Consider the following 23,796-nt stretch of genomic DNA (forward strand, 5'->3'; position numbering starts at 1 on the left):
CTCCTTGTAGTTATGCCCCCCCCCAGTAATAATGCCCTCCTTTAGTTTAGCCCCCAAGTAGTAATGCCCCAAGTAGTAATGCCCCTGTAGTTATTCCCCCAAGTAGTAATGCCCCCTGTAGTTTTCCCCCAGTAGCTTGCCCCCAGTAGTTTGCCCCTTGTCGCTTGCCCCCAGTAGAAGCACTCACGCATATAACAAAAACAACAACAACACACCATACTCACCAAGCCCTGCTCCCACGTCCGAGCACTGTGGTCCTTGTCCACTCCTCGGCACTATGGGAGAGACGTCATGACGTCTCTCCCATAGTGCGCACTGACAGAGCTGGAAGCCTGAGCACAGTAGTGAGCTCCTGCCTCCGGCTTCCATTGTGGAGAGGGAGCCGGGCAGTGGTGCAAGTAGAAATATTTTCTTAGTGGTACTAAGTGCCAAAAAATGGGCGTGGTCATGTGTCGTGAGGGGGCGTGACCACATGGCACTAATGGGAGTGGCTACATGACACTAGCAACGTTGCCACATGACACAGCCCCTTTTCTTTTCACTCTGGAGGCAAGGCTAGAAATATATAGTAATGCCTCCAGTATAATAGAAATATATAGTGATACCCCCAGTATAATAAATATATGTAGTAATGCCCCAAATTTAATAACATTATATAGTAATGCCTCCATTATAACAGGAAATATACTGTAGTAGTGCCCCTGGTATAACACAAATATATAGTTATGTCCACATTACAATAGAAATACGGTATATAGTTATACCCCCATAATAATAGAAATATATATAGATAGATCCATGGTTATCTTGGCTTCTTTGCTGCGCCTAGGCACACCATGGTTTATTTACATAAACCCTTCATCTACTGTTCTCAGCTGCAACACAATACAGAAAACAATACAGCAGGGGATTAAATCATTACAGCAGGGGATTAAGTCTGAATGTCCAGTCTCAATTAATCCTATTAAAGGCCAAGATAAACATGGACCCATCTGTAGTAAACCCCTATAATAATAGAAATATATAGTAATACCCCTATAATAATAGAACTATATAGTAGTGTCCACATTATATAAGAAATGAATTACCCCACACAGTGATGCCAGAGACATGCCCAGCAGCCCAGCCTGTGAAGAACAAAAGTCGCTCAGTGCTGATGCGTCACACGAGCCTAGTGAATGGAAACAGCTGCACTGTTGCTCCCGGGAGGGATGCTGCTGGAAAGTGCAATCATGCTCCTATCTTCACGACAGCCACAGCTGACAGAGGAGGAAGGGTGATGTGACACCATGACGTCACTGTCGTGCCCCAGAAACCTGAGCGTACCCGCATACATGCACCACTGGAGACGGGCGCCCGCTGGTAGCACAATCTCAGCGGGCGTCCGGCATCTCCCTGTGGTGCCGGGCACACATCGGGTTAGGTGAGCCGGAGGAGGCTGAACTGCGTTCTGTCTCCAAGTGGAACTGACGAAACGCAGTTCCGCCCCATTCCGGCTCACTTTAACCCCTGTATACAGGTACTTTTTGGTAAAATGTGAAAAATGAGATTTTAATCACCGGTAAATCTATTTCTCGTAGTCCGTAGTGGATGCTGGGAACTCCGTAAGGACCATGGGGAATAGACGGGCTCCGCAGGAGACTGGGCACTCTAAAAGAAAGATTAGATACTATCTGGTGTGCACTGGCTCCTCCCTCTATGCCCCTCCTCCAGACCTCAGTTAGGATACTGTGCCCGGAAGAGCTGACACAATAAGGAAGGATTTTGAATCCCGGGTAAGACTCATACCAGCCACACCAATCACACCGTATAACTCGTGATACTATACCCAGTTAACAGTATGAAATATAACTGAGCCTCTCAACAGATGGCTCACAATAACCCTTTAGTTAGGCAACAACTATATACAAGTATTGCAGACAATCCGCACTTGGGATGGGCGCCCAGCATCCACTACGGACTACGAGAAATAGATTTACCGGTGAGTAAAATCTTATTTTCTCTGACGTCCTAGTGGATGCTGGGAACTCCGTAAGGACCATGGGGATTATACCAAAGCTCCCAAACGGGCGGGAGAGTGCGGATGACTCTGCAGCACCGAATGAGAGAACTCAAGGTCCTCCTCAGCCAGGGTATCAAATTTGTAGAATTTAGCAAACGTGTTTGCCCCTGACCAAGTAGCTGCTCGGCAAAGTTGTAAAGCCGAGACCCCTCGGGCAGCCGCCCAAGAAGAGCCCACTTTCCTCGTGGAATGGGCTTTTACTGATTTAGGATGCGGCAATCCAGCCGCAGAATGCGCCAGCTGAATCGTGCTACAAATCCAGCGAGCAATAGTCTGCTTAGAAGCAGGAGCACCTAGTTTTTTGGGTGCATACAGGATAAAAAGCGAGTCAGTTTTCCTGACTCCAGCCGTCCTGGAAACATAAATTTTCAAGGCCCTGACTACGTCCAGTAACTTGGAATCTTCCAAGTCCCTAGTAGCCCCAGGCACTACAATAGGTTGGTTCAAGTGAAAATCTGATACCACCTTAGGGAGAAACTGGGGACGAGTCCTCAATTCTGCCCTATCCATATGGAAAATCAGATAAGGGCTTTTACATGACAAAGCCGCCAATTCTGACACACGCCTGGCCGAAGCCAAGGCCAATAACATGACCACTTTCGACGTGAGATAATTCAGATCCACAGTTTTAAGTGGCTCAAACCAATGTGATTTCAGGAAACTCAACACCACGTTGAGATCCCAAGGTGCCACAGGAGGCACAAAAGGGGGCTGAATATGTAGCACTCCCTTTACAAATGTCTGATCTTCAGGTATTGAAGCCAGTTCTTACTGGAAGAAAATCGACAGAGCCGAAATCTGGACCTTAATGGAACCCAATTTTAGGCCCATAGTCACTCCCGACTGTAGGAAGTGCAGAAAAACGACCCAGCTGAAATTCCTCTGTAGGGGCCTTCCTGGCCTCACACCACGCAACATATTTTCGCCAAATACGGTGATAATGGTTTGCGGTTACTTCTTTCCTGGCTTTTATCAGCGTAAGAATGACTTCCTCCGGAATGCCCTTTTCATTTAGGATCCGGAATTCAACCGCCATGCCGTCAAACGCAGCCGCGGTAAGTCTTGGAACAGACAGGGCCCCTGCTGTAGCAGATCCTGTCTGAGCGGAAGAGGCCATGGGTCCTCTGATATCATTTCTTGAAGTTCTGGGTACCAAGCTCTTCTTGGCCAATCCGGAACCACGAGTATCGTTCTTACTCCTCGCCTTCTTATTATTCTCAGTACCTTTGGTATGAGAGGCAGAGGAGGGAACACATAAACCGACTGGTACACCCACGGTGTCACTAGAGCGTCCACAGCTATCGCCTGAGGGTCCCTTGACCTGGCGCAATATCTCTTTAGCTTTTTGTTGAGGCGGGACGCCATCATGTGCACCTGTGGCCTTTCCCAACGGTTTACCAACAGTTGGAAGACTTCTGGATGAAGTCCCCACTCTCCCGGGTGTAGGTCGCGTCTGCTGAGGAAGTCTGCTTCCCAGTTGTCCACTCCCGGAATGTACACTGCTGACAGTGTTAAGACGTGATTTTCCGCCCATCGGAGAATCCTTGTGGCTTCTGCCATCGCCATCCTGCTTCTTGTGCCGCCCTGTCGGTTTACATGGGCGACTGCCGTGATGTTGTCTGATTGGATCAGTACCGGCTGGTTTTGAAGCAGGGGCCTTGCCTGACTTAGGGCATTGTAAATGGCCCTCAGTTCCAGAATATTTATGTGTAGGGACGACTCCTGACTTGACCAAAGTCCTTGGAAATTTCTTCCCTGTGTGACTGCCCCCCAGCCTCGAAGGCTGGCATCCGTGGTCACCAGGACCCAGTCCTGTATGCCGAATCTGCGGCCCTCTAGAAGAAGAGCACTCTGCAGCCACCACAGCAGAGACACCCTGGTCCTTGGAGACAGGGTTATCAGCCGATGCATCTGAAGATGCGATCCCGACCACTTGTCCAGCAGGTCCCACTGAAAGGTTCTTGCATGGAACCTGCCGAATGGAATTGCTTCGTATGAAGCTACCATTTTTCCGAGGATTCGTGTGCAGTGATGCACCGATACCTGTTTTGGTTTCAGGAGGACTCTGACTAGAGATGACAGCTCCTTGGCTTTCTCCTCCGGGAGAAACACTTTTTCTGGTCTGTGTCCAGAACCATCCCCAGGAACAGTAGGCGTGTGGAAGGAACCAGCTGTGGAATGTTTAGAATCTATCCGTGCTGTTGTAGCACTTCCCGAGATAGTGCTATTCCGACCAACAACTGCTCCTTGGACCTCGCCCTTATAAGGAGAACGTCCAAGTACGGGATAATTAAAACTCCCTTTTTTCGAAGGAGTATCATCATTTCTGCCATTACCTTGGTAAACACCCTCGGTGCCGTGGACAGTCCAAACGGCAGTGTCTGGAATTGGTAATGGCAATCCTGTACCACAAATCTGAGGTACTCCTGGTGAGGATGGTAAATGGGGACATGTATGTCCAGGGATACCATGTAATCCCCCTCGTCCAGGCTTACAATAACCGCCCTGAGCGTTTCCATCTTGAACTTGAATTTTTTTATGTATGTGTTCAAGGATTTCAAATTTAAAATGGGTCTCACCGAACCGTCCGGTTTCGGTACCACAAACAGTGTGGAATAGTAACCCCCTCCTTGTTGAAGTAGGGGCACCTTGACTATCACCTGCTGGGAATACAGCTTGTGAATTGCCTCTAGCACAGCCTCCCTGCCCGAGGGAGTTGTCGGCAAGGCAGATTTGAGGAAAACGGCGGGGGGGGGGGGAGACATCTCGAATTCCAGCTTGTACCCCAGAGATACTACTTGAAGGATCCAGGGATCCTGTGAGCGAGCCCACTGATCGCTGAAATTTTTGAGGCGGCCCCCCACCGTACTTGGCTACGCCTGTGGAGCCCCCGCGTCATGCGGTGGGCTCAGAGGAAGCGGGGGAAGAATTTTGATTCTGGGAACTGGCTGACTGGAGCAGCTTTTTCCCTCTTCCCTTGTCTCTGTGCAGAAAGGAAGCGCCTTTGACCCGCTTGCTTTTCTGAAGCCGAAAGGACTGTACCTGATAATACAGTGCTTTCTTAGGCTGTGAGGAAACCTGAGGTAAACATTTTTCTTCCCAGCTGTTGCTGTGGATACGAGGTCCCAGAGACCATCCCTAAACAATTCCTCACCCTTATAAGGCAGATCTATGTGCCTTTTAAAGTCAGCATCACCTGTCCAGTGTCGGGTCTCTAATACCCTCCTGACAGAATCGACATTACATTAATTCTGGATGCCAGCCGGTAAAATATCCCTCTGTGCATCCTTCATATACAAGACGACGTCTTTAATATGCTCTTATGTTAGCAAACTAGTATCCCTGTTTTACAGGGTCACAGACCACGCTGCAGCAGCAATATCTGCAGGTCTCAGTCTAGTACCTGAGTGTGTAAATACAGACTTCAGGATAGCCTCCTGCTTTTTATCAACAGGTACCTTCAAAGTGGCCGTATCCTAAGACGGCAGTGCCACCTTTTTTGACAAACGTGTGAGCGCCTTATCCACCCTAGGGGATATCTCCCAGCGTAACTTATCCTCTGGCGGGAAAGGGTACGCCAACAGTAACTTTTTAGAAATTACCAGTTTCTTATCGGGGGAACCCACGCTTTTTCACACACTTCATTCACTCATCTGATGGGGGAACAAAACACTGGCTGCTTTTTCTCCCCAAACATAAAACCCTTTTTTAGTGGTACTTGGGTTAATGTCAGAAATGTGTAACACATTTTTTATTGCCGGGATCAAGTCACGGATGTTCCTAGTGGATTGTGTATATGTCTCAACCTCGTCGACACTGTAGTCAGACTCCGTGTCGACATCTGTGTCTGCCATCTGAGGGAGCGGGCGTTTTTGAGCCCCTGATGGCCTTTGAGACGCCTGGGCAGGCGCGGGCTGAAAAGCCGGCTGTCCCATAGCTGTTACGTCATCCAGCCTTTTATGTAAGGAGTTGACACTGTCGGTTAATACCTTCCACCTATCCATCCACTCTGGTGTCGGCCCCACAGGGGGCGACATCACATTTATCGGCATCTGCTTCGTCACCACATAAGCCTCCTCATCAAAACATGTCGACACAGCCGTACCGACACACCGCACACACACAGGGAATGCTCTGACTGAGGACAGGACCCCACAAAGCCCTTTGGGGAGACAGAGAGAGAGTATGCCAGCACACACCAGAGCGCTATATAATGTGGGGATTAACACTATAACTGAGTGAATTTTCCCCAATAGCTGCTTGTATATACATTATTGCGCCTAAATTTAGTGCCCCCCCCCTCTCTTTTTAACCCTTTGAGCCTGAAAACTACAGGGGAGAGCCTGGGGAGCTGTCTTCCAGCTGCACTGTGAAGATAAAATGGCGCCAGTGTGCTGAGGGAGATAGCTCTGCCCCTTTTTCGCGGACTTTTCTCCCGCTTTTTTATGGATTCTGGCAGGGGTATTTATCACATATATAGCCTCTGGGGCTATATATTGTGATTATTTTGCCAGCCAAGGTGTTTATATTGCCCTCAGGGCGCCCCCCCCCCAGCGCCCTGCACCCATCAGTGACCGGAGTGTGAGGTGTGCATGAGGAGCAATGGCGCACAGCTGCAGTGCTGTGCGCTACCTTGTTGAAGACAGAAGTCTACTGCCGCCGATTTTCCGGAACACTTCTTGCTTCTGGCTCTGTTAGGGGGCCGGCGGCGCGGCTCCGGGAACGAACACCAAGGTCGGGTCCTGCGGTCGATCCCTCTGGAGCTAATGGTGTCCAGTAGCCTAAGAAGCCCAAACTACTACCAGTTAGGTAGGTTCGCTTCTTCTCCCCTTAGTCCCTCGCTGCAGTGAGCCTGTTGCCAGCAGGTCTCACTGTAAAATAAAAAACCTAAAATATACTTTCTTTCTAGGAGCTCAGGAGAGCCCCTAGTGTGCATCCAGCTCGGCCGGGCACAGAAATCTAACTGAGGTCTGGAGGAGGGGCATAGAGGGAGGAGCCAGTGCACACCAGATAGTACCTAATCTTTCTTTTAGAGTGCCCAGTCTCCTGCGGAGCCCGTCTATTCCCCATGGTCCTTACGGAGTTCCCAGCATCCACTAGGACGTCAGAGAAATTGGTGATAATTTTGCAACTAATGTTTCTGTTCTGTTAAATGTTGTGCCTGCTTTGTATTTCACAGAATAACCCTTTATCCCCAGGATTGCATGTCCTGAAGTATTACCATATTTGTAGTGGTATTATGAGAAGCGCATAACTGTTTTATTAAATAAATAGAAAGCTATAAAAAAAAACAACAACCCCTAGGTATTGCTCTTTGTCACCAGTAAAATCCTTCTTACCTCTCTGACATAACAAGAGCATAAAGAAGAACTGTCAGAAAATAAGCAAACCAGCTAGCAGAGTATTACAGATCAAAGAATCCGTATCCTTACAGTGGGTATGCTATAAAAGGCATATGTATTGGGGGTACTATTGGGGATATATCTTCTGGCTATACAGTACTATAAGAGGCATACTGTATCTCTCTTGTACATATTATTATTAGTGGCATATGTATTGGGTGTACTATTACGAGTATAAGTATTAAGGGGTCTATGTACTAAGTTTTGGAGAGAGATAAAGTTGTTGAAGATAAAGTACCAGCCAATCAGCTCCTAATTGCATATTACAGGCTGTGTTTGAAAAATGTCAGGAGCTGGTTCGTTGGTAACTTGGGGGCAGATGTATTAACCTGGAGAAGGCATAAGGAAGTGATAAACCAGTGATATGTGCAAGGTGATAAAGGCACCAGCCAATCAGCTCCTAACTGCTAATTTACATATGGGAGCCGACTGGCTGGTGTGTTTATCACCTTGCACTTATCACTGGTTTATCACTTCCTTATGCATTCTCCAGGTTCATACATCTGCCCCAATTGTACCTTATCTCTGTCCACTTTATCTCTTTCCAAGTCTTACTACATAGGGGGTCATTCCGAGTTGATCGATTGCTGCCAATTTTCGCAGCGCAGCGATCAGGTGAAAAAATGGCCATTTCTGCGCATGCGTATGCCCCGCAATGCACACACGCGACGTACGGGTACAAAGCTCTTTGTGGTTGTGCTCAAGTTCTAGTGAAGTTTTCCTTCGCACTGACGGCCGCAAGAAGATTGACAGGAAGGGGGCGTTTCTGAGTGTCAACTGACCGTTTTTCAGGGAGTGTTTGCAAAAACACAGGCATGTCTGAAAAAACGCAGGCGTGGCTGGGCCTTCGCTGGGCGGGTGTATGATGTCAAATCCGGACACGAATAGGCTGAAGTGATCACAAGTGCTGAGTAGGTTCAGAGCTGCTAAGCTAAAATACACTCCCCAGTGGGCGGCGGCAGTGCCGTTTCTTGCGGCGGGCGAGCCGTGCAACCGCACAGGGCGCCCGCCGCGGCACTAGCTGAGCACTTTCAAACCCCCTCCCCTCTCCTCCCGAGTGCCCAGCTCGGGGGGCGGGGTTTCGCGGAATGACGCGTTTGCCTCGTGACGTCACGACGCAATCGCGTCATTCCGCGAAACCCCGCCCCCCGAGCTGGGCACTCGGGAGGAGGGAGAAGGGGGAGCCAAGCCGCCCAGCGCTGCGCAGACGAGGGAGAGGCGGCTGAAGAGCGGGAAGAACCGCTTCAAATGTAAGTCAGCCCCTCTCCCTCTCTCTCTCCTTCCCCCCCACCACCACCTGCCATACTGTGTAAAATGGGGACTCCTGTCTGCCGGAATGTGTAAATTGGGGACACTTGCCTGCCGGAATATGTAAAATGGGGACACTTGCCTGCCGGAATGGGTAAAATGTGGACACTTGCCTGCCGGAATGTGTAAAATGTGGACACTTGCCTGCCGGAATGTGTAAAATGTGGACACTTGCCTGCCGGAATGTGTAAAATGGGGGCACGTGCCTGCCGCAATGTGTAAAATGGGGACACTTGCCTGCCATGCTTTCCCCTTGGACTCCCCACATATGGACAGATAAGCTGTTTTGATTTTTCAATCCTGTACGTGTGCTACCTATACTTATGCACAGATGAACTGCCTATTTTAATTATATCCGTGTACGTCTGCTACTTGCATTTGTAAAACAAAGAGTTGCTGCCTACTCTCTGGACTCTCTTCATGTGGACAGATAAGCCGCTTTTATTTCTCAATCTTGTACGTGCGCTACCTGCAATTACGGATTTATGAATTGTTTTTATATAGACTTTTGTATGTTGGTTACCTGCATCTGTGGCAGGATTTTGTTAATTAAAATTGTTGTTGCTTGTTTTTTAACTCGCTCTCTTGAAAATTATTGGAACGAGCAAAAATTCCTAATTCTTGAGCTGCTGTAAAAATGATTGGTTTATTTTTAAAAAACAGTACACACTATGTTGCTTTCATTTTTTCTCCACATGTCCTGCCTCTAAGAGTCATCAGCCTGAAATTATTAGAAGCTAAGTTGTTATTTATTGTTATAACTTATTACACCTGAATGCACATACTTTTTCACCAACACTATTAGGCGCTTTTATATACTTCATTTTTTATCTTTATCCACACACTGTACTATAGCTGCCACTCATTCCATTGATGAGGTGTGTTGTATAAAAGGTTTCTAAAATGAAAATCCTTCCTATCTTCGTGTTCTATTAGTTATACCCAGGCGCTTTCCTTCATTATTCCTCTCTCTCTCTCTCTCTCTCTCTCTCTCTCTCTCTCGCTCTCTATATATATAGATATATATATCCTATATACAGTAACAGCCCAGATCTGTGACTCTGTGCCTGTGTGTATAACACTGGACGTGGCTAGGAGCTCTCATTGGGTTAGCAGCAGGTCTATCACACCCAGTCCACTGCTGACTACCCGAGAAATGCCCTCCCACACAGGTTACATCCAATGGGAGGCTCTGCCCTTTGGCTGCTGTGTGTTCCCAGATCAGGATTAACAATGGGGCTGATGGAGCTGCAGCTCCAGGTCCACACCCCAAAATAGGCCCACTGCATCTGCAGCAACATACCCTTCAACAATTTACACATAAATGGGGTCATTCCGAGTTTTTCGCAGCGCAGCGATCAGGTAAAAAAACGGCAACACTGCGCATGCGTATGCACCGGCTGCGTATACATGGCTGACCTCTATTTGCTGCTTTCTGCGAAGCGATCTCAATTGAATTACGATTGCATAGCTAAGCGGTGATACACATGCTGGATGGCCTTGCCCTGTGCTGGGAGGCCCCCAGCATGCGATTTTATCAGTAGCAGTTTTTGCTATTTTAGTAAAAATTGCTACTAACTCTGAATAACCCTCTCTATCCAGTGTATAAAATGACCAATATGTGGATATATATGTTTAGCGTCTGTAACAGGCTCTTCTACCGCTCCACCAGACTTTCGCACTTGCTCCAATGTTCAGCAGACCCCCCCATCTGGCGGTTCGCGTGTGGCATAATAATGACGCACTACGTTATTACGCGTGCCGCTGCGCCGGTCCTTCTCTGTCTATGCCTTAGCCCTGCTGCACGCCCAGTTAGGAGGTGAGCTAGGGAGGAGCAAGCATGTGATTATGACTAGCCTGCGAGCAACCAAGCAGTAAGCAAGCAAAACTGTCCACTGCACAGCAGCACTACACACACCCTCCCACCTCCTGAGGCAGCAGCAGCACTACACACACCCTCCCACCTCCTGAGGCAGCAGCACTACACACACCCTCCCACCTCCTGAGGCAGCAGCAGCAGCAGCAGCACTAAACACACCCTCCCACCTACTGAGGCAGCAGCAGCACTACACACACCCTCCCACCTCCTGAGGCAGCAGCAGCACTACACACACCCTCCCACCTCCTGAAGCAGCAGCAGCACTACACACACCCTCCCACCTCCTGAGGCAGCAGCAGCACTACACACACCCTCCCACCTCCTGAGGCAGCAGCAGCACTACACACACCGTCCCACCTCCTGAGGCAGCAGCAGCACTACACACACCGTCCCACCTCCTGAGGCAGCAGCAGCACTACACACACCCTCCCACCTCCCTCCCACCTCCTGAGGCAGCAGCAGCACTACACACTCCGTCCCACCTCCTGAGGCAGCAGCAGCACTACACACACCCTCCCACCTCCTGAGGCAGCAGCAGCACTACACACACCGTCCCACCTCCTGAGGCAGCAGCAGCACTACACACACCCTCCCACCTCCTGAGGCAGCAGCAGCACTACACACACCCTCCCACCTCCCTCCCACCTCCTGAGGCAGCAGCAGCACTATACACACCCTCCCACTTCCTGAGGCAGCAGCAGCACTACACACACCCTCCCACCTGCTGAGGCAGCAGCAGCACTACACACACCCTCCCACCTCCTGAGGCAGCAGCAGCACTACACACACCCTCCCACCTCCTGAAGCAGCAGCAGCACTACACACACCCTCCCACCTCCTGAGGCAGCAGCAGCACTACACACACCCTCCCACCTCCCGAGGCAGCAGCAGCACTACACACACCCTTCCACCTCCTGAGGCAGCAGCAGCACTACACACACTCTCCCACCTCCTGAGGCAGCAGCAGCACTACACACACCGTCCCACCTCCTGAGGCAGCAGCACTACACACACCCTCCCACCTCCCTCCCACCTCCTGAGGCGGCAGCAGCACTACACACACCCTCCCACCTCCCTCCCACCTCCTGAGGCAGCATCAGCACTACACACACCCTCCCACCTCCTGAAGCAGCAGCAGCAGCACTACACACACCGTCCCACCTCCTGAGGCAGCAGCAGCACTACACACACCCTCCCACCTCCTGAGGCAGCAGCAGCAGCAGCACTACACACACCCTCCCACCTCCCTCCCACCCTCCTGAGGTAGCAGCAGCACTACACACACACCCCCACCTCCCTCCCACCTCCTGAGGCAGCAGCAGCACTACACACACCCTCCCACCTCCTGAGGCAGCAGCAGCACTACACACACCCTCCCACCTCCTGAGGCAGCAGCAGCAGCAGCAGCACTACACACACCCTCCCACCTCCTGAGGCAGCAGCAGTACTACACACACCCTCCCACCTCCTGAGGCAGCAGCAGCAGCACTACACACACCGTCCCACCTCCCTCCCACCTCCTGAGGCAGCAGCAGCACTACACACACCGTCCCACCTCCCTCCCACCTCCTGAGGCAGCAGCAGCACTACACACACCCTCCCACCTCCCTCCCACCTCCTGAGGCAGCAGCAGCAGCACTACACACACCCTCCCACCTCCTGAGGCAGCAGCAGTACTACACACACCCTCCCACCTCCTGAGGCAGCAGCAGCAGCACTACACACACCGTCCCACCTCCCTCCCACCTCCTGAGGCAGCAGCAGCACTACACACACCCTCCCACCTCCCTCCCTCCTCCTGAGGCAGCAGCAGCACTACACACACCCTCCCACCTCCCTCCCACCTCCTGAGGCAGCAGCAGCACTACACACACCCTCCCACCTCCTGAGGCAGCAGCAGTACTACACACACCCTCCCACCTCCTGAGGCAGCAGCAGCAGCAGCACTACACACACCGTCCCACCTCCCTCCCACCTCCTGAGGCAGCAGCAGCACTACACACACCCTCCCACCTCCTGAGGCAGCAGCAGCACTACACACACCCTCCCACCTCCCTCCCACCTCCTGAGGCAGCAGCAGCACTACACACACCCTCCCACCTCCTGAGGCAGCAGCAGTACTACACACACCCTCCCACCTCCTGAGGCAGCAGCAGCAGCACTACACACACAGTCCCACCTCCCTCCCACCTCCTGAGGCAGCAGCAGCACTACACACACCCTCCCACCTCCTGAGGCAGCAGCAGCACTACACACACCCTCCCACCTCCTGAGGCAGCAGCAGCAGCAGCACTACACACACCCTCCCACCTCCTGAGGCAGCAGCAGCAGTACTACACACACCCTCCCACCTCCTGAGGCAGCAGCACTACACACACCGTCCCACCTCGCTCCCACCTCCTGAGGCAGCAGCACTACACACACCCTCCCACCTCCTGAGGCAGCAGCAGCACTACACACACCCTCCCACCTCCTGAGGCAGCCACAGCACAACAGTGGACCCGGTACCAGGCAGCATTACCTGTCCACTAATACTGATCAGTAAGACTACTGAGTTGTTTCTACTGTCGGACTCAAAAGAAGTACACACTGACTGGCAGCAGCCTGTATCATCATCAGCTAGTGACACGGTGTGTGTGTGGTAACTAAGTGTCTTTTTATTTTACTTCCATGACAAACCTAGGTTCTGTTCTTTTTTTCAATAAAATAAATGTGTGGGTGCAAGGTTTGAAGGTGGTGGGGGTCGAAGATGGGGTTGTGACACCCCCAGAGACATCAATGTACAGGGCCCCATGATTTCTGTTGCCAGCGAGCCTGTAGGTGTGTGAGACAGAAATACCCCTTTTACATCGCACAAATAACCCGGTATTGACACAACATATTGGGTCAGTGTGCGATGTGAAAGCACTTTCCAAGAATTAGCGGGTCGTCTGACCCGGTAATTCAACCCGGTATAAATGAAGGATTATACCCGGGTTGAATACCGGGTCAGGTGCAGTGTGAATGGGAGCCGCGTCGATGCGACACGGCTCCCATTCACAGCATAGGGAGAGGCGGCGCAGGAGATGAGCTCATCTCCCAGCGCCGCCTCCACCCCCACCCCTGCTGCTGCGCCGCCCCCCCCCCCCCCCCCCCCGCTATGGCAACCGACCCGGTATATTATTCCCGGGTCGGAAAGCCAGCAGAGGGGAGCAAATGCCGGATCCCACCCGGTAAGGACACGTTTCTTTTACCGGGTGGGATCCGGCATTTGCGATCTGAATGCGGTAAAAGACAGTCCTACGGGAATGTTAGGGTGTGTACACGCGGTGAGATTTTTTCTTACAATTCTGACTATACAGTCAAAATCGTAAGAAAAGTTAGTGCAGATTGCAAGGTGAAAGTCACCTTGCGGTCCCGATTCGTTCCCGATGTGCAGTCTCGCCAGCTCGGCATCGCAAGGAAAGATAGACTGTGCAGGCAAGTCAATCCTTGCTAGATCGGTGTACTATCTAGTTCATCTCACATGTCAATGACATCTCACATAAGCCAAAATCTCACATAAGCCAAAATCATAAGCACACATAGTCCATATCTCAAGAAAAGTTAGTCAAAATCTGTGCTATCTGGGCTCCAGGGAGTTCAAGGGAAATCGCAAGTGAACATCGGGCATAGCAAGGATCTCACCGTGTGTACACACCCTTATTAGGGTGTGTACACACCCTTATTAGGGTGTGTACACACGGTGAGATAAATCTGTGAGATTTTGACTATATAGTCAAAATCTTATGAAAAGTTAGTGCATATCTCATGGTGCTAGGCAGCTTGCGATACAGATTCTATCCCGATGCGCGCTCCCGTGGGGTCGGTCTCGTAAGGCTAGATAGACTGTGCAGGCAAGTTAATCTTGACTATCTAGTGTACAATCTAGTACAAAGTATAGTCAAAATTGGCACTTAGTCAAAATCGTACATAGACAAAATCTCAAGCACAGATAGTCAAAATCTGTACAATCTGTGCTATCTGGGCTCTGGGGGAGTTCAAGGGAAATCTCATAGTCAAAATCGAACATAGCAGAGATCTCACCGTGTGTACACACCCTAAGATCCAAAGCCAGGTGTGTAAGTAACTCACTAAACTGTCCTGAACTGCAAGAGCAAGTTACAGAAAATTAAGCTGACAGCATTGATACCAATTACAGCGGAAATGTGTATTATTATCTTTCCTGGAAGTTTACTTGATCTACTGACGTCCCTAGTATTTACACTTACACTTTCACTTTAAATACATGGCTGTGTTCTCACGCCTCCCCCTGAAGTTAAGTAAAGAATGTCCCATAGAGACTTTGTTTCACTTCTATCATTTCAGTGATGGCGTCTGCTGACCTGAGAGACGAGATGAACTGCTCCATCTGTCTGAGCATTTATACAGATCCTGTAACACTAAGATGTGGACACAACTACTGCCGGGTCTGTATTACTCATGTTATGGATACACAGGAGAAATCTACAGTTTACACTTGTCCTGAATGCAGAACAGAGTTTCAGGAGCGTCCTGCACTACAGAAGAACATAACTCTGTGTAACATAGCAGAACGTTTCTTCTCTTCTCAGACAGAGCAGGAAGACACAGGGATATTCTGTACTTACTGTATTCACTCTCCTGTAACTGCTGTTAGATCCTGCTTGATGTGTGAGGCTGCTCTGTGTGATAATCATCTGAGAGTACACAGCAAGTCAGCAGAACACGTTTTATCTAATCCCACCAATTCCACGGGGAACAGAAAATGCTCCATCCACAATAAAATCATGGAGTATTACTGTACCAAAGACGCTGCCTGTATCTGTGTGTCTTGTAGGCTGGATGGAGATCACTGTGGACATCAGGTGGAGTTACTGGATGAGGCCTCTGAGAGGAAGAAGGAGAAGCTAAAAAATGTTCTGCACACACTGACCACAAAGAGAGAAGAGATGGAACAGAAAGTCCACAGTTTACTGGAGCACAATAGAGACATACAACAAAAAGTAACTGGTTTATCAGAGCGAGTTGCTGCCTTGTTTAGGGACATCAGGAGGCAGTTAGAAGACCTAGAGGTCACTGTCCTGAGTGAGGTCTCCAGACAGGGAGAGCAGGTTTCACTTTCAAACTCTGATCTAATCCAGCAGCTGGACATAAAGAAGGACGAGCTGTCCAGGAAGATGCGTCACATTGAGGAGCTGTGTAACATGGCTAATCCACTATCTGTTTTACAGGACCAAGTTTCAAACACAGATAACTTTTGTGATACTGTGGATGATAAACAGGCTGAAGTTGATCTCGATTTGGATCTGATCTTTAAAACACTGCACGTGGGCCTATCTAATATTGTAACTTATGAAAAGAGAGGGATCTATTTGCAGGAAGCTTCAAGCATATCATTGGACGTGAATACAGCCAGTAATAATGTCAGTTGTTCAGATGACTTTAAATTTGTATCAATGTCAAAAACAAGTCAGAGTCTCCCACATGCACCAGAGAGGTTTGAGAGTTATCAGGTGTTAGGTACCAGGAGTTTCTTCTCAGGACAACATTACTGGGATGTGGAGACCAGTAAGACGGGAATATGGATCGTGGGAATGTCTTACACAAGTATAGAAAGGAAAGGAGATCAGTCTTTCATTGGCTATAACAATAAATCTTGGGGTTTACGATATTGTGAAAACCAATATTCAGTGAGACACAACAAACAAGTCATTAATTTACCTTACCACAATTCATGCCATAAATTCAGAATATTCCTGGATTATGAGGCCGGGCAGCTGTTCTTTTATGAGCTAAGCGATCCAATAAGACACTTATATACGTTCACTGCCACCTTCACTGAGCCCCTCCATGCTATATTCAGAGTATGGGGGGATTGCTGGATTAGAATTCTCAGCTAATATTGGAATCTACATAGAAAAATCATCTGATAAACTAATATGAAAACCAAAAGGGCTAAACATATTATTTTGTTATATATATTAATTTTAGTGTTAGCAAGAATTCCTAATCCACTTGCTTTCTATTGCTTTAAATAACATTCATAGAATTAAAAACTTGTCGCTAGTTGAGCCTTTTACATTGATGTTGATGTGAAATGGAAGGTGCACACCTACCGACTGTTTACCAAACTAAAGATCCATAATTCTGTGTGTTCTAGGCTTTGGCTTTATCTAGTCTGTAAACAGTATGTGCTACAATTCTTTAGTTTAATATAAAAATCCCATTAGTTCTTCTTCCTCCATGCTGTGGGCAGAGCGTAACACACTGAAAGCTGGATTAATCATCTACAAGGTCACAAGGTTTTAATTGCCCTCACACCACTTTAACAAATTGTGAGCAACATAACTTCCTCTGTGATTCCCAAGTGTGACTGTATTATTTTTATTCTGTACGTTACACATACAGTACATGAGTATATGAGTATGCATTGTCGTGCTGATTTGCTATTGTTAAGATGCCTTTCAAACATTTTTGTTGTCATTAAATTACTAGATACAAAGATAAATGGGTTTCCAACACAAGTGTATAAAGAGCATGGGGGGAAGCATATAGTGTACAGTACTGCGTGAGTTCTTGTTACTGTAGAACACATAATCCTGTATTTAAAATACTTGTATGATTCTGCCCTTCAGTAACAGCTCTGAGCATAATGTGGCCACCCACAGTGGCATATCTATAAAGGATGCAGTGTGTGCAGTGCACATGTGCCCATAGGGCAGGGCAGAGCCGGCCCTAGGCATAGGCAAACTAGTCAATAGGGGATTATTCAGCTTTAACAGTGGTGGTTCATGGGTCACCCGACAGACAGTGTTGCCGCTGGCTCTGCTCTTGCACAGCTAAGCTGAGCTGACAGAGGTAGCGTTAGAGTGGGTGCAGTCAGTGTATGTATACACACCACATATATATGCACTGCCTGTGTGAGATGGGTTTCAGTTACAATTGTGAGCATATAAAAAGACAGACTCGGTGCTGGTGTAGTATGAATAAGGGGCAATACGGTGTGGTGTAATGTAAATAAGGGACACTACTGTGTGACGTAATGTGAATAAAGAACACTATCGTGTGATATAATGTGAATACAGTTGAACTACTGTGTGATGTAATTTGAATTGTGGTAATTTTGAATTGTGTGGCCACGCCCCTTACCAGCAAGTACACGCCCCCTTTTTTGAACCGCTTATCCTATCGGGAGAGCTGTCCTTTGCAATTTTATTCAAGCATACCGCAAAGATAAATGGTGTTATGCTTGAGATGAGTAGCAGATGCATCGCATGCAACATGTGACGCTTGATGCATCCTGCCCACAAAGTTGTCCGAGGGGCCTATTCATCATCTGGGGCATTTCCGCATGTGTAACAGGCCCATAAGGGATGATGTAGGAGTACTCAACGTTTCTCAGGTTCCACTGCCTATAGATGGTGCTACTTAACAAATAATAATAATGATGATGATGATAAATGACTGTTTTGTAATGAAATACATTAAAGTACTAAATTATTATGAAAGATATGTAACCAAAATATAGTTAATACATCACCATTGAAAGGGTGCTGGTTTTATTTTATCATACACATTTGAACAGACATGTATATGTATTTATGACCTTATTGTATTCTCCTACTTATTAGAGCTGTTTTCTATCTCCAGCTCATATCTGTTGAGATTAGATAATACAACTACTTTAGCACACATTGGTCTTATCTATAGGTCAGAGTTTGCTGTAGGCTCACTGGGACAATAAAACTAGATTTAGCACTAGATCAGAGTGAATGTTTTGTGCAAGGTGTGGAATTAAGTATAAGCTTTACATTAGAATCCAATGGAATATTTTGCACACAGAGGCAAAAAGTTTTTTTCACAGAAAGGACAATACGTGTTTGGAATTCCCTGCCAGATAGAGTAGTAATGGCTGACTTGGTCGACACTTTTAAGAATGGGTTAGATAAATTCCCAATGGATAACGATATACAGGCATACGGTGGGTAGGTCACGCACTATAGTAATAATAATAATAAAATATATATACTTGCACTTTGGGAGAGCACATAGAAGCACATGTGAACCTGATTTCTCATCTGTGGAGATTTTTCACTCACTATTGAATTTCACCCGAAGTGGGACATCTATTTGCTTTTATTTGATTTGACCTTCTCGTACCGCTGATTGAGGTCCTGTTTTACGAAATTGTCCAACAAATCCATACTGTAAAATGGTCCAACGGACCTGGCGTTTCCTTTGATTGTCAATATTGGATTGACCTTATAGCCATTTTGACCATCCCTCTGAAGAAGTCTGCAAAGGACGAAACGCGTCAGGGTTGAAGAGAGAGAAAAAATACCCTTCATTTCATCTACGACACTTATTATTGATTTGTGTATTTGAAAGGGTTATCTCTTATAGCGAATTGTGCTTTTAATAAACTGTTATTATCCATATATGTGGTCAATTATATTGCTGCTCTAATGGGAAGTGATTGTTAGCGCCCTCTGATTCATTGTTCGAAGGAATATATATAAATATATATATATATTAGATAAAAATAGTTCTAAAAATAATGTCGATGGACAAATTGTCTTTTTTCAACCTCAGAAACTATGTTACTATGTATGTGTGTATATATATATATATATATATATATATATATAAAATATATAATTTAAAGTGTCAGACACACATTCTCATTCACTGGTTTTTATTTATTTTAATTATTTTCTACATTGTAGATTAATACTGAATACATCAAAACTATTAAAGAACACATATGGAATTATGCGCAAACCAGATGGGATGGCATGGCACTGCAGAATGCTGTGGTAGCCATGCTGGTTAAGTGTGCCTTGAATTTTGAACAAATCACCAACAGTGTCACCAGCAAAGCACCCCCACACCATCACACCTCCTCCTCTATGCTTCACAGTGGGAACCACACATGCAGAAACCATCCGCTCACCTTCTCTGCGTCTCACAAAGACACGGCGGTTGGAACCAAAAATCTCAAATTTGGACTCATCAGACCAAAGTACAGATTTTCACTCATCTAATGTCCATTCCTTGTGTTTCTAGGCCCAAACAATTCTCTTCTTCTTGTTTTTCATCCTCAGTAGTGGCTTCTTCACAGCAATTCGACCATGAAGGCCTGATTCACGCAGTCTCCTCTGAACAGTTGATGTTGAGATTTGTCTGCTACTTGAACTCTGTGAAGAATTTAGGTGGGCTCTAATCTGAGGTGCTGTTAAGTAGTGGTTTCTGAGGCTGGTAACTCTAATGAACTTATCCTCTGCAGCAGAGGTTACTCTTGGTCTTCCTTTCATGGGGAGGTCCTCATGAGAGCCAGTTTCATCATTGAGTTTGGTTTTTGCAACTGCACTTGAGGATACATTCAAAGTTCTTGAAATCTTCCGTATTTACTGACCTTCATGTCTTAAAGTAATGATGGACTGTCGTTTCTCTTTGCTGAGTTAAGTGGTTCATGCCATAATATGGATTACAACAGTAGTCACATAGGGGTGTCCACTGTGTACTAACCCTACCTCTGCACAATACAACTGATGGTCTCAAACACATTAAGAAGCAAGTAATTCCACAGATTGAGTCTGACAAGGCACACCTGATACTTCAAAACCATTCCAGGAGACTACCTCATGAAGCTGATTGAGAGAATGCCGAGTGTGTGCAAAGCTGTCATAAAAGAAAAAGGGGGCTACTTTGAGGAATCTAAAATATAAAACATATTTCTCTAACGTCCTAGTGGATGCTGGAAACTCCGTAAGGACCATGGGGAATAGCGGGCTCCGAAGGAGGCTGGGCACTCCAGAAAGATTTATGACTACCTGGTGTGCACTGACTCCTCCCACTATGACCCTCCTCCAAGCCTCAGTTAGATCTTGTGCCCGGCCGAGGTTGGATGCACACTAAGGGCTCTCCTGAGCCCTTAGAAAGAAAGTATAGATTTAGGTTTTTTATTTTCAGTGAGACCTGCTGGCAACAGGCTCACTGCAGCGAGGGACTAAGGGGAGAAGAAGCGAACTCGCCTGCTTGCAGCCGGATTGGGCTTCTTAGGCTACGGGACACCATTAGCTCCAGAGGGATCGACCGCAGGCCCAGTCCTTGGTGTTCGGTCCCGGAGCTGCGCCGCCGTCCCCCTTACAAAGCCAGAAGCAAGAAGAGGTCCGGAAAATCGGCGGCAGAAGACATCAGTCTTCACCAAGGTAGCGCACAGCACTGCAGCTGTGCGCCATTGCTCCTCATACACACTTCACACTCCGGTCACTGAGGGTGCAGGGCGCTGGGGGGGGGGGGGGGGGCGCCCTGAGAAGCAATAATAACACCTTGGCTGGCAAAAATACCACAATATATAGCCCCAGAGGCTATATATGTGGAAAATACCCCTGCCAGAATCCAGAAAAAAGCGGGAGAATAGTCAGCGGAAAAGGGGCGGAGCTATCTCCCACAGCACACTGGCGCCATTTCTCCTTCACAGATCCGCTGGAAGGAAGCTCCCTGGCTCTCCCCTGCAGTCTACACTACAGAACAGGGTTAAAACAGAGAGGGGGGGCACTAAATTTAGGCGCAGTATAAATTATATAAAAGCAGCTATAGGGGACATAACTCAGTTAGTCCCTGCATTATGTGGCGCTCTGGTGTGTGCTGGCATACTCTCACTCTGTCCCCCCAAAGGGCTTTTGTGGGTCCTGTCCTCATTGGAGCATTCCTTGTGTGTGTGCGGTGTGTCGGTACGGCTGTGTCGACATGTTTGATGAGGAGACTTATGTGGAGGCGGAGCAGATGCCGATAAATGAGATGTCGCCCCTGTGGGCCGACACCAGAGTGGATGGATAGGTGGAAGGTATTAACCGACAGTGTCAACTCCTTACATAAAAGGCTGGATGACGTAACAGCTATGGGACAGCCGGCTTCTCAGCCTGCGCCTGCCCAGGCGTCTCAAAGGCCATCAACGCTCCCTCAGATGGCAGACACAGATGTCGACACGGAGTCTGACTCCAGTGTCGACGAGGTTGAGACATGTACACAATCCACTAGGAACATCCGTTACATGATCCCGGCAATATAAAATGTGTTACACATTTCTGACATTAACCCAAGTACCACTAGAAACAAAGGGTTTTATGTGTGGGGAGAAAAAGCAGGCAGTGTTTTGTTCCCCCATCAAATGAGTGAATGAAGTGTGAAAAAGCGTGGGTTTCCCCGATAAGAAACTGGTAATTTCTAACAAGTTACTGATGGCGTACCCTTTCCCGCCAGAGGATAAGTTACGCTGGGAGATATCCCCTAGGGTGGATAAGGCGTTCACACGTTTGTCAAGGTGGCACTGCCGTCTTAGGATACGGCCACTTTGAAGGTACCTGCTGATAAATAGCAGGAGGCTATCCTGAAGTCTGTATTTACACACTCAGGTACTAGACTGAGACCTGCAGTCTGCTGCAGCGTGGTCTGTACCCCTTTCAAACAGGGATACTATTTTGCGAACATAAGACGTCGTCTTATATATGAGGGATGCACAGAGGAATATTTTGCCGGCTGGCATCCTGAATTATTGCAATGTCCATTCTGTCAGGAGGGTATTGGAGACCCGACACTGGACAGGTGATGCTGACTTTAAAAGGCACATAGAGCCTTATAAGGGTGAGGAATTGGTTGGGGATGGTCTCTGGGACCTCGTATCCACAGCAACAGCTGGGATGAAAATATTTTACCTCAGGTTTCCTCACAGCCTAAGAAAAGCACTGTATTATCAGGTACAGTCCTTTCGGCTTCAAAAAAGCAGGCGGGTCAAACGAGGGAAGAGGAAAAAAGCTGCACCAGCAGCCAGTTCCCAGAATCAAAATTCTTCCCCTGCTTCCTCTGAGTACACCGCATGACGCGGGGGCTCCACAGTCGTAGCCAGGTACGGTGGGGGGCCGCCTCAAAAATTTCAGCGATCAGTGGGCTCGCTCACAGGTGGATCCCTGGATCCTTCAAGTAATATCTCAGGGGTACAAGCTGGAAGTCGAGGCGTCTCCCCCCCGCCGTTTACTCAAATCTGCCTTGCCGACAACCCCCTCAGGCAGGGAGGCTGTGCTAGAGGCAATTCACAAGCTGTATTCCCAGCAGGTGATAGTCAAGGTGCCCCTACTTCAACAAGGACGGGGTTACTATTCCACACTGTTTGTGGTACCGAAACCAGCCGGTTCGGTGAGACCCATTTTAAAATGGAAATCCTTGAACACTTACATAACAAAGTTCAAGATGGAATCGCTCAGGGCGGTTATTGCAAGCCTGGACGAGGGGGATTACATGGTATCCCTGGACATCAAGGATGCTTACCTGCATGTCCCTATTTACCTTCCTCACCAGGAGTACCTCAGATTGTGGTACAGGATTGCCATTACCAATTCCAGACACTACCATTTGGACTGTCCGCTGTTCCCCGTGGTCCTTTCGGGGTTCCCAGCATCCACTACGGACTACGAGAAATAGAATTATCGGTAAGTAAATTCTTATTTTTTATTTATCCCATACTTGGACGTTCTCCTTATAAAGGCAAGATCCAGTGAGCAGTTACTGGTCGGAGTAGCACTATCTCAGGAGGTGCTACAACAGCATGGCTGGATTCTGAACATTCCTAAGTCACAGCTGGTTCCTTCCACTCGCTTACTGTTCCTGGGGATGATTTTGGACACAGAACAGAAAAAAGTGTTTCTCCCGCAGGAGAAAGCCAAGGAGCTGTCATCTCTAGTCAGAGACCTCCTAAAACCAAAAAGGGTATCGGTGCATCGTTGCACACGAGTCCTGGGAAAAATGGTGGCTTCATACGAAGCAATTCCATTCGGCAGGTTCCATGCGAGGACTTTCCAGTGGGACCTCTTGGATAAGTGGTCGGGATCGCATCTTCAAATGCATCAAATGATAACCCTGTCTCCAAGGACCAGGGTGTCTCTACTGTGGTGGCTGCAGGGTGCTCATCTTCTAGAGGGCCGCAGTTTCGGCATACAGGACTGGGTCCTGGTGACCACGGATGCCAGCCTTCGAGGCTGGGGAGCAGTCACACAGGGAAGAAACTTACAGGGCCTATGGTCAAGTCAGGAGACTTCCCTACATATAAATTCTGGAACTGAGGGCCATTTACAATGCCCTAAGTCAGG

At 48.1% G+C, this 23,796-nt stretch overlaps 1 protein-coding gene across 2 annotated transcripts in view; it reads left to right on the forward strand.

Moving 5' to 3' along the window:
* Positions 1-18,258, forward strand: part of LOC135056039 (E3 ubiquitin-protein ligase TRIM39-like) — a 68,687-nt gene extending 50,429 nt beyond the window's left edge. Inside the window, exon 2 of one of the 2 annotated variants that reach the window (XM_063960761.1) lies at positions 14,999-18,258. In XM_063960761.1, coding sequence (XP_063816831.1) covers positions 14,999-16,551 — 1,553 coding nt within the window. In that variant the 3' untranslated portion in view covers positions 16,552-18,258. The remainder of the gene's footprint in view (positions 1-14,998) is intronic. The other variant, XM_063960762.1, reaches the window with a different exon arrangement.
* Positions 18,259-23,796: the final 5,538 nt, after the last annotated feature.

The sequence above is a fragment of the Pseudophryne corroboree genome, chromosome 3 (genome assembly GCF_028390025.1).
Source record: "Pseudophryne corroboree isolate aPseCor3 chromosome 3, aPseCor3.hap2, whole genome shotgun sequence".
In the NCBI taxonomy this organism is placed as follows: domain Eukaryota; kingdom Metazoa; phylum Chordata; class Amphibia; order Anura; family Myobatrachidae; genus Pseudophryne; species Pseudophryne corroboree.